The sequence below is a fragment of the Protopterus annectens genome, chromosome 4.part1 (genome assembly GCF_019279795.1).
Source record: "Protopterus annectens isolate FY-2018-M chromosome 4.part1, PAN1.0, whole genome shotgun sequence".
Classification (NCBI taxonomy): Eukaryota; Metazoa; Chordata; order Ceratodontiformes; family Protopteridae; genus Protopterus; species Protopterus annectens.
Window position 1 is genome coordinate 808,650,841 of NC_056734.1, and position 12,162 is coordinate 808,663,002.

Here is a 12,162-nt window from a genome sequence, read left to right on the forward strand (position 1 = left end):
GGAAATGTCTAACTATGGAATGATTCTTGAGCTGGGATACAGAATCTCATTCACCTAGACCTTAAATGTCTTAAGTTTAATACTACTAAGCAGCTAAAAAGGAAATGAATCAAAATCTAAAGCAATGAAATACTAAAACTGGAGGTGGGATTTTTCAGAAAAGGGAATGAGAAAAGTTCATAAAAATAAATGGAATTATAGAAACAATTGAGAAAAGTCATTCTAACAAAGATTGTTCAGTGGAGCACAAGTCAGCTGAAAGCACTTTTGGTGACAGTGGAGGATTCCCTTTTCTGCACAGATGTACATATCTAAGTTTGGATGGTATGGAGGGTGCAGGGTGAAACCCACCTTGCAAAAAAAATTTTTTTTTTGATTTTTGCCCAAAATGATTTTGGCTAAATTTTCTTTCAATTTGTCGTTGACAGAACTATTGCTGATCTAGCAACATGATTCTAAACAATACATGCATAATAGTGCTCAGGAGTGAAATTTAGGTGAAAAGGCAGTAAATGATAAAGCTAAGCAACACTGAAATGAATAAAAATTTTTCAAAAGAAAATATATTTACAACACATGGCAATAATAAAACTCATGAAAGCCATCCTTCTAACATACATGAACTCATTTCAACTTAAAATATAATGATTTAATAAAGTTGTATAAAAAAAAAATGTATTCCACACATCTGTTAGACATGGAGCACTGTAACTAGTCCTTTTCCTCTCAGTCAGGATTCACAAAACTGAGACTCACCATATTCCACACCATCTTCTGATGTTCCTGGGAGCAAATTCAAGTTGTATCGATCTCTCATTTTATCCCCAGGTCTGTTTCTTGTCCAGAATTTACTGCAACACAAAATTATACAATGTTAGGGTTTGATGAAGTGCTAGATTAATGCCAACTAACTTTTTAAAGCTAAAAACAGCAATGAAGACCTACTAGAAGTACACCAGACAACCATGCTACAAAAAGCTGACATTAATAATCAGTACAGAGCGATGCGTCCTACATATCTTTTCTGCATGACAGCTCATTCTTAATAAACCTGAAACTCAACCAGTTGAAACACGTGAATCCATGCAACATTTACTTTATTTTCTAACCAAGACAGTGGGCTGATCTTTATGTTGTCTGCAGTACCAGTACTAATATACTATACATTTTCAACACAAAACAAAAATCTTTGACACACTGTTAAGTTCATAAGTTCATGACTCCAGAGATCAGGCCTACAGGCTCATTTAGGTACACTGACTTCCTGATATGGATCAAAAGTCCTACCCACTTTACTTTCACTTGATATCCAAACCAAGAGAGTAAAAAGGTCACACAGACAAACTAATTTGTAAAAACAATAAAAATCTAGCCAAGCTACAGTTTTCAGTGTGACGCCTTAAACCTCCCGTAACACAGGCCCATAGGATATATGCAAATGACCCCTTAAGGACAAATTGTTTCAGCTATATGGCTTCTGAATGTCCATGACTTTTTACTTTTTCTTTTTAAGTCTTTGTGGATGCATTCATGCCAATTTTGCCGAGACCTTGATTGTTATGGACATCAAGTGGATGTAAAGACCCTGTGTTTCTAAAGTATAGCCAAACAGTTCACTTATGCTGTAATGCCAAAGTTAAGGCCAAAACATGCATGTCCACAGCTAATGGAGTTTAGCTTTACTGGCCTGTAAGCTTTCAAAGCTTTAGTGCACTTTCAACATGTCCAAACTGTCACTAGCACAAGCACAGCCAAATTCAATGGAGTTTAAATGCCAAAATACCACAGAGGTATCTTGCCCAAAGAAGGGAGGTTACAGCCCTTAAAGGAAAAAAAAAAATGTTAGGATACATCTACAAGAGTGTATACATCCACACCCTGGCAAACATCCAATAAAAAAGGGGCCTGGGGGGAGGGAACAGGTAAGGAATCTGTCACGGACTTATGGCCTGGCTTGATGATCTTTCTCAAATTCCTTGCATGATGGAACACGTATCATACCAGGTATGTGGCTACACCCAAGGTAAAAACTGATGTCAGAGGAAGGAAACTCCACTCTGAAAGCCTGTCCAGACATTGGATCTCAGCTACAGCAGGACTGCCATAGTGAACCATCCAATGAACATCCAGACAGAACCGCAGAATTTGCGTTCGGGTCTCTGGAAAGGCAATGCAAGAAGAAAGCTCTTCCATTTCACTAAGCAGGGGTTAGGTTTGATAGCCTCCCTAATCATATTTAGTACATTCTCTATAAAAATTTGCCCAAACATGATAAGTGCAAGACCATCCAAGTTGTCAACCCATTATGGCTTCTTAGGCTTGGGGTGATGCAAAGACTATCTGTTCAGAGTTTAGGTTCACATTTTGAGGCAACAACATGCTTTCTGACCTTGCTAGACTCAGCAAACCTACCCCCATGGACAAGCTGTATGGTAGTGAAATTATTCTGTGATTTGCAATGAAAAAAGTTACTAAGGTGTCAGTCAAGGCCTATGTGAGTCTTCTACCTGATAAATAATACTATGACAAAAAAACATGGGGGCAAACACCAGGAGGCTAAGGAAATTCCACTGCATGACTTGGGTCTTCCTAGGTCCGGGCTACTCCAGACAAGAGGGTTGGTTATCTTGGCAGGGTCCCAGGATGACTGCTCTAAAGGGGCACCACATTATTTTTTTGCATATCCACGTCTCTAGGTAGGTTCAGTTGTGAATGCCCCTGATACTACACAAAGCAATTACTGAAGCCGGACACTTGGCTAATTATCCGGGATGCAGTAGGTAAGGCCAAAAGTAGAGCACTTCAGTACCTCTGCATGTGAATGTGGAAGTAGGCATTTACAATGAAATAGATTTTAATGGCCTGACAGAAATGGAAAAGACGACACAAAAATCCCTGTAGTGTAAGCATTTTGACTTCTGGCAATTTTTCCGAATTTGCTTAATCCTGAAAGGTCTAAAACAGGTCTGTAAAGTGCCTTATTTGTCTGGCAACGGAGAAAAAGAAGTCATGTCTTACCATAACATTCCATCTGTATTGTTGAACCTTGTTCAGTCATTACATTTGAGTATCGGTTCCGACCTTGGAACCGAGCCGGCCATCTTCCAAGCTTGCGTCGGCTACAAACTCTTGGGCAAAAACTCTTACCCAGAATTCCCCTCTCCCTGTTACCTCAGATTGAGTTTGCAAGTCAAAAGAAGGTAGAGGCTACCTCTGGTCAAATGACCTAAAAGAACCGGATGGTGAGATCCACTAGAAGCCACAGGAGGGGGAAGAAGGGAGGGTCGTAATTACTGAACGAGGATTAACAATACAGATGGAACGGTATGGTAAGACATAACTTCTTTATCTGATATTGTTAATCCTTGTTCATTCCTTACGCATGGGACAGAGTGCCCAGCTACCTCTATTCTTGGGAGGGTCTCATGGAAGGACATACCTGAGCACCATAGAACCAAAAGATGCTCTTCCCCTGGAGGCCAAATCCAATTTGTAATGACTGATGAAGGTATGAGGCGTAGCCCAGGTTGCAGCTGCACAGATGTCACGTAAAGAAGCTCTGATATGGAAGGCAGCAGAAGTCGTCACCAACCTTGTCGAATGAGCCCTGATGGTAGTCGGCAAAGGAATATTTGTGTATAAATGAAGGTCACAAGGTCTTTCAACCATCTAGCCAATGTGACCTTAGCAACAGCACATCCTAATCTAGGTCCAGAATAGGCCAAAAATAACTGGTCTGATTTATGAGAGGTCTTAGTCCTATTCAAGTAGAAGCGAATTTGCTTGTGAATATCTAGGGTATGTAGGTAATACTCTCCTCTGTTTGAATGATTGGGGAAGAAAACTGGCAATTCAATGGTTTGATTAATGGACATTTCAGAGATCACTTTTGGCAGGAAGGATTAATTCTCAAAGACACTCTCTCTCTATGAAAAATCAAGTATGGACTCTTGATGCATAAGGGTTGAAGCTCAGAGATACGTCTGGCAGAAGTAATGGCGACCAAAAACAAGGTTTTCCATGACAAATATTTGAGGTTGCATGAAGAAGCTGGTTCGAAAGGTGGCAGTGTCAGAGCTTGTAGAACTAATGACAGGTCCCATGGTTGAATAGGTTCTCTAAAAGAGGACTTCAGATGATTCACACCTTTTATGAAGGTCTTGCACAATTTGTGTGACATAAGAGAGGAGTCTTGGACACCCTCATGGAAATTAGACATTGCAGCCAAATGAATTCTAATAGTACAGGCCGATAGACCCGATTGGAATAGATCGGCTAGATACTCTAGTACTATCGACACTGGTGCTGAAAAAGGATTTACTTGCTTTTCTTTCAGCCAACAGGTAAATCTTTTCCACTTGCTTAGATAAGTAATTCTAGTGGAAGACTTATGAGATGCAATAAGAATGCCCTGTACTGGTAAAGAAAGATCGTTCTGCCTGGCAATCAAGGGAATTGGAGGAGCCAAGCTGTGAGCTTCAGGCTGTCCAAGTTGGGATGAATCAGATTCTGCGGATGGGAGATCAACCCCGGGGTTTGATGGAGGATCCATGGTTGATCTAGCAGGTGAAGCCAAAGGAAGGGGAACCAAATCTGACGAGGCCAATATGGTGCTATGAGGATCACCTTGCTCTTCAACCGACGGGCTTTCCTCAGAAACTGGGGAAATGAGGGGATGAGGTGGAAAAGCATAAAGAAGACCCGAGGGACAATCGTGGACTAGAGCATCCCTGGCTGATTGTCCCGGAGGGGGAATCCGGGCGAAGTAGTTGTTGCATTTGTAGATGGTTGGGGATGCAAAGAGGTCGCAGCAAGGAAGTCCCCAGCGGTGGAAGATCTCCGCTGCTATCAAGGGATTCAGGGACCACTCGTGAGGTTGTAGAATGCACCTGCTGAGTCTGTCTGCTATCACGTTGGAACTTCCGGGAATGTGCGTTGCTAGAAGAAAACGGTTGGTAGCCATCGCCCATTGCCATATCCTCATGGCCTCTCGACAAAGGGGGTAAGATTTGGTTCCGCCCTGTTTGTTGATGTACCAAACCACCGCCATGTTGTCTGATTGCATCGCAATAGTCCCAGACGGCAGCAGGGGATGGAATGCTTGCAACGCCAGAAGCACCGCCCTCAGCTCCAGAACATTTATATGCAGTTGGGCCTCCAATTCGGACCAAGTGCCTTGGACTGTCTGACCCTGACATAGCCCCCCCACCCCATCAGGGAGGCGTCCGTGGTCACTAGCCTTGGGATGCTGGGGGGTGGAAGGGGCGAGACCATTGTGACGGGTTGTGGGGTGGGTCATCCACCAATTTAAATCCTGTTTGCACCTGTGAGTTACTCGAATCTTGGTTGAAAGAGGATGCTGGAAAGGATACCACTGAGTGAGTAGTAGCCATTGCAGAAGCCTCATGTGAAACCTGGCCAGGGGGACAATGGTGATGGTGGCTGCCATGGAACCCAACAGCTGTAGGACAGAGTGAGCTGTGGATTTCTCCCCTGAAAGGATTGGGATCAGTTGTTGCTTTATCCTCAGAATTCTGTGCTCTGGAATGGATGCTCTGCAATTCTTTGTATCCAATATGACCCCTATGAATTCTGTGGACTGAGATGGGGTGAGATTGGATTTTTGCCAGTTTATGGTTATGCCTAGCCTTTTTGAAACGAGGAGAGAGTATGCCAGGGTTTCTTCCAATAGATGTCTGGTGGGGGCGGAGATGAGCCAGTCATCTAGGTATGGAAACACCTGGAATCCTTGTAGTCGCAAGTGAGTTGTGACGACTACCATGCTCTTTGTGAACACTCTGGGGGCTGTAGAGAGTCCGAAGGGCAGTACTCTGAACTGGTAGTGACTGGCTCCCGCACGGAAGCGCAGAAATCTTCTTGATGGCCTGTCCACTTTTACGTGGTAGTACACATCTTGAAGATCTATCGAGCACATCCAATCGTCTTTTTCCAAAACTGGGAGGATAGACTGTATTGTGACCATCCGGAATTTTTGTACTCTTACAAACTTATTCAATACACTGAGATCCAAAATTGGTCTCCAGTCCCCGGTTTTCTTTGGCACAAAAACAGTCTTGAGTAGAATCCGGATCCTATCTGGTCTGGAGGTATTATTTGGTTGACACTTTCTTAGCAGCTTTGCTATCTCTAGTGATGCTTCTTCCCTTTGTCTGGGTGGAACGTCGGGTAAGTTTGCTGGGGGGGGTAGGACAAAAATCGAAGGGGATATGGTAACCTCTGGTTATTATCCTTTGTACCCAAGAATCGGTGATGATGGTTAGCCAGGCAGAAGGGTACAAGGAGAAACGACCCCCAACAACCTCCAGAGGAAAGGACTTGGGCCGCTCTTCAGGAGCACTGATAGGATTGACCAGGAAGAGAGTCCCTGGAACCCTGGTTACGTGGACCCCCGCTGCCCTGAAAAGGGCATCTTCCCTGTGAGTTTCCCCCTCTGCCTCTAGGGGAGAACTCGGCCTGTGCATCACGGAAAGGACCCTGAGACTTTTTGTACATCTTCCCACTCTTCTGGTTTCTGGAGAAAGCACGTTGAGGGGAATAATAACGGACATATACGGCAGAGAGTCTTACCGTCCTGTTCACATCTGGCCAGTGTGCTTTTAACTTTGGGTCCAAACAATGAAGAGGCTTCGATGGGAGTGCTGACAAAGGAAGCCTTGAAGGGTTCCGCGAAATTACATAAGCGCATCCAGGCGTGCCGTCTCAAAACAATGCCTGAACTCGCCGCTCTAGTTGCTCCTTCTGATGCGTGAAATATCAGGAGCATGGAGGAGTTTGATATTGATTCAATGATAGCCAGCTGAAAGGCCATTTTGTCACGGACCTCATCAGACACGGCACGAGCCAAAGTTTCAGGGAGCTCAGATACTAAATCCCTTTGAAGCCTGGTGAAGTGTGCCATATAATTCAGGGACCTGATTGCAAAGGTCGCTGATGCAAAAGTACGCTTTCCTATTCTGTCCAGAGCCCGTGACTCTTTGTTGGGTGGATGGACAGTCTGGCTTTCTTCTTCTGCCAGGTCCTTCTTGGTTGCGGCCGCCACCACCAGAGCATCTACAGGAAGACCTTTGGACCAATGGGGGTCAGTAGCAGGAGGGGACAAAATTTTATCTGGCCTCCGGGGAATGGTCTCAATGGTGTCAGGAGCCTTCCAAGCACGCTGCATGACGAGCCGGACCAGTTTGTCAGCAGATGGAGTAACCCAGGAAGCAGGGGGCCGGGTGCGAAAGGCCTGCAGGAACACAGACTCTTCAGAGGTTGGGTTAGAGGCCTGCCAGTCACCTTTCTGTTTAAGGATTTCGAGGATATTACCAAAAGATACCTCAGAGGGTGAGCGGGGGGATCCTTCCCCATCATCAAAGTCTGTCTTCAGTAAGGGACTCCTCTGTGGAGTCCATGTGCTTCCTCTTACACGAGCTTTTGCAATGAACTTCCTCAGAAGGAGAAGCTGGGGAAGACAACACAAAAGGTGTTTCCTGTCGGAGTACATCCTGAGGCCCTTGTGCCTGGTGTTCACTAGGAGCGACTTGTGTACATAGCGGGCCAGAGGAGGGCGGGGAGACTTACAGCACAGTATCGCCAGCAGACGCCAAAGCCTTCTCCATTAGTTGGAAGGCCGGTCCACCTGAAGAGGGGTGAGTGTCCTGGACAGGGGTCACCCTTCCCATAAGTGGCTCAGCCTGCTGACTCGGAGTCCCTGGATGGCTGTGAAACACCAAATTACGTACGCCACAGCTGACATCCTGGGTCATAGCAAAACTCTCCAGCCACGAAGGCAACTGCGGTTCCTTAGTGAGGTCCATAAAGGGAACCGTAGAGGGGGAAGACTGTGCTATATCAAGGGGCTTCAAAGGCAATGAAGGAGGAGAATAAGTAGGGGTCTTTGGCAAAGGGTGATCACCTCCCAAGGAAGGTGGCCAAAAGCACTTGAGCCACAAGACACAACATGTCATGTTCAGAGAGGCTTCTAGTGGATTTCACGGACACGACTGAGGGGGAGTCAGGTCTATCTACAGATGGGACAAGCTCGGTGCCCACATCACCAATCTGCACTGAAAACGGTAAGGGACTGTACTACAGGAGTCTGCACCGAGGAAATCATCGGTGCCGAAGTCAAGGTCTGCACCGACAGTAAGGTCGGTGCCAAGGCTGGGACCGAAAAAATCAGTGTCAGTAACTGAGTTGTTGGTTCCGGGTAAGGTATCGGAACTGATGTGGTTACGGACTGCGCCGACAGGATAGTCGGTGCCGGTAGAGAGATCTGAACCAAGGAGCCACTCAGTACAGATACGGTAAAGGGCATGCTAGTCAGTGCCAAAGTCACAGATGGCACCGATGGCCTTGGTGTCGAAGTCGCCGATGGCCTTGATGCCAAAATCACAGATGACGCCGATGGCCTCGGTGCCGAGGGTCTAGGCACCGAAAGCGCTGGAGCCGAAAGAGTCAGATCCGAAGTAGAAAGCTTGGCCTTCTAGGCTCTCAGTTGATGGGAGTCCCCAGCCGGGGACGAAGGAAAAGATTTGGTCTTTGAAAGATCATCAGTCTTTTTCTTATGGGATCTTGGAGGTGTTGAAGCCTCCGACCCAGAAATAGCCTCTGAAAAAGGAGATTTGAGTAGCCCCTTCAGTAACAATTTATTTTTCCCCTCAATCAATGTCCTGTTAGTGAATTTCTTACAAATTCCACAGGGCAGATCAACTCATAAATGAGGCACACCCAAACAATAGACGCAGAGAGCATGTGCATCTGAAGTAGGTAATTTATGTCTACAATGTGAACATCTCTTAAATCCTGGACTACCTTTTTTATCCATGATAGAAAGGAATGAAACAGAAAGAATACCAGCAATGGTACAAGAAATAACCGAAGGTAATGAAGAAAAGGGGTCTACCAATGATGGTATAGAAGAAAATACCTCGCGGTAAAAAAGACTGAAAAATTTTAAGAAGAGATGGTCGCTAAATGCGGTAAGGTAAGAGAAAATTTAGAAACTTTTCTGAGAGAAAAAGTTGTTTTAGACTAGAATGACAACAAATATTGTACTTAGCTCAAGAGAAGTAGCTTCACATAACCGAATGGTGAAGCGGCAAACTAAATCTGGGGTAACAGGGAGAGGGGAATTCTGGGTAAGAGTTTTAGCTCGAGAGTTTGTAGCTGACGCAAGCTTGGAAGATGGTCGGCTCGGTTCTGAGGTCGGAACCAATACCCATACGTAAGGAATGAATGAGGATTAACAATATCAGATGCATTTTTTTCATCTTTATTAAAGCATCACATTTTAAGTTGCAGCAACATGAACTCACAGATTGAGAGAAAAAAAGCTGTCATTACTGATGTGCAGTATATAAGTATATCTTTTAATTACTTCACTCCAATATTAAATAAATCACTCAATTCCTCCTGCTATGCATTTTGCAAGCATTTATACTAAAAAGTCCATTCCCTCTTCATTTTTACAAAGCCCACCTCCAATTATCCTACCTTTTTTACAATATTAAATACTTGCATTGCCAATGGTTTAGACTTTGATTTCCACTTTCAAGTAGTTGCCTTTTAGTGGCCAATAACATTACTCTTAAGAAATTAGTAAGTATAGCCAGTTAAGTTCAAAATAATAGTTCCCTTAGTTGCTACCATTTGTTTCCCCAACATTTCTGTCAAAGTACTCTTAAGGAAATTAAAAAATCTGTCAACTTCTTACATTCCCCAAAATGTTCCCAGTTTCCTCAGTCTTTCCTATCATACCACTGTAATTTAATGTCTATCCAACGAAAATCCTCAATTTTCTTGGGATATTAAAACACCTACGCAAATGCTTCCATGCAAACGTCCAAAACCTTCCAATCTTTGCTGCATACTTGGAAGCCTAAACATTTCTTCCCATTGTGCTTTTGTAATCTTTCTGTTCTCCTTCCCGGTCTTTTCTAACCTCTTCTGATGGATTCTTACATTTATCATACACTATTTCAGATGACTAATTATACCTTTTGAAACAGCATAGTACAGTTGTGTACACTTACCATAAATGTAGATGTTCGAGTGCATTCACTGTTGCAGTCATTACATTTGGGTTACCTGGTGGCAGGTAGCCCTCAGTCGGCCTGATTAACAAAGTCTTGGGTCCTGCGTTGGTTGCTGTCCCTTCTTCCATGACGTCAGGTCGTCAGGGGTATAAAACATGCAGCCGATGCCATTACATCAGTTTTTCTTGACCCAGATGTCAGGTGCCCCCCTAATGGGGAGCAATTAAATATAAAAGTACCATGACATACCTCCAACAAAAAAAGCAAATACACCAAAAAGGCTTTTAAGCATAGTAAAGGAAAGTAGAGGTATAGCCAAAAGAAGTTAGGGGGCTGGTGGGAGGGTAACCAGGACTGCAACAGTGAATACACTCAAACATCTACATTTATGGTAAGTGTACACAACTGTACTATGTTCTTCGTGTTTCACTGTTGCAGTCATTACATTTGGGTAGATTTCCAAAGCTATGGTTGGGAGGATGAATTTAGATAGCATTAGGACCAGCTATAAGGCCCTGCAAGACTGCAGTGGCAAAGCCAGCTCTGGATTTAGAGAAAATTTGCAAATGATCATGCTTGGTGAAAGTATGTACAGAACTCCAGATAGCAGCTTCTAGGATGTCCCTGGTAGGGATGCCTATGAGAAAGGATGTAGAGGTAGATGCAGCCCTGGTGGAGTGAGGTCTGATCCCCTGGGGGATAGGTTTTCCATGGTGCTTATAGCAGAAATGAATGCAATGGCCTATCCACTTAGAAATGGTTTGCTTTGAAATAGCCTTCCCCCCTGCCCCTGCAGCAAATGCTACCAGCAGTTGTTCAGATTTCCTTTGAGGTTTAGTCCTGCCCAAGTAGAATCTGAGTTGTCTGTGCACATCTAAGGAATGCAGTATCCATTCCCCTTTGTTCTGTGGATTGGGAAAGAAGGTTGGCAAATGAATGGACTGATTAAGAGCCACACTGGATACCTTGGGCATGAAGGATGGATTGGTTCTGAGGGACACTGTGTCCACATGAAAGATGATGAAAGGCTCCACTGCCATAAGGGCCTGTAATTCAGATACCCTTCTAGCTGAAGTGACTGCTAAAAGGAAAGCTGTTTTCCAAGAAAGAAATTTTAGGTCTGCAGTAGCAGCTGGCTTGAAAGGAGTTGGTGAGTTTCTCCAAAACAAAGAAAAGGTCCCAGGCTGGGGTTGGAGCTCTCCTGGGTGGTCTCAAATTTTTGGCCCCTATGAGGAACTGCTTGAGAAGTGGATGAGAGAAGAGGTGGGGGTTCTGTGTTATAATGAGATGAGACGGCTGAGGCGTGGATTTTAATGGAGGAAAAAGACAGGCCTTTGTGTACCATCTCAGTTAAGTATTGTAAAATCTGAGGTAAATTGGGCACTGCTGTGCTTATCCCTTGAGACTGGTTCCAGGCACAGAATCTTTTCCATTTTTCGGCATAGGATTTTCTAGTGCTAGGCCTCCTTACCTCTAAAATGATATCCATCACAGGTTTACTGAGGGATGGTAAAGGAGAGATTATGTAATTAGCCAGTCTGCAAGGTTCAGTATTAGAAGCTGAGGGTGCAGAATCTGGTTCTCCTGCTGAGACAACAGGGAAGGAGTCTGAGGGCAGGTGCCATGGGGATAACCGTGACACTGCACAGGAGGGGGTACCAGTGTTGGCGTGGCCAGTCTGGAGCTATCAAAATCATCCTTGGTTTGTCCTTTTTGATTTTTAGAGTACTTTGGAGAGCAGAGGCAGAGGGGGGAAGGCATAGACTGGTAGGTTTTTCCAGCTGAAGGACAGAGCATCCACCTTCCAGGCTTGTTTGTGGGGAGTCCTTGTGCAAAATGTGTCCAATTGGTAGTTCTGGGGAGAGGCGAACAGGTCTATATCTGGGCTCCCCCATTTGCTTGTCAACATGTTGAAAATCCTTGGTTCCAGTTTCCACTCGTGTGGGTCCATGAGGTTTCTGCTTAGTCCGTCTGCCAGTGCATTTAATTTTCCTGACAGGAACTGAGCTTGTAGGTGCACTTGGCAACTCAAGGCCATGGCTAGTCTGCAGAGGGGGTAAGAATGTGTACTCCCCGCTTGTTTATGTACCACATGACAGTGGTGTCCGTCTTTACCATTAGT

General features: G+C 44.6%; 1 protein-coding gene across 3 annotated transcripts in view; it reads right to left on the reverse strand.

Annotated features, from left to right (window-relative positions):
• WDR33 (WD repeat domain 33) overlaps window positions 1-12,162 on the reverse strand; it is a gene marked incomplete at its 5' end in the record, with an annotated part of 1,521,229 nt that overhangs the window by 639,293 nt on the left and 869,774 nt on the right. For all 3 annotated transcript variants that reach the window (XM_044070565.1, XM_044070566.1, XM_044070564.1), the window contains 1 exon segment: window positions 757-851. In XM_044070565.1, coding sequence (XP_043926500.1) covers window positions 757-851 — 95 coding nt within the window.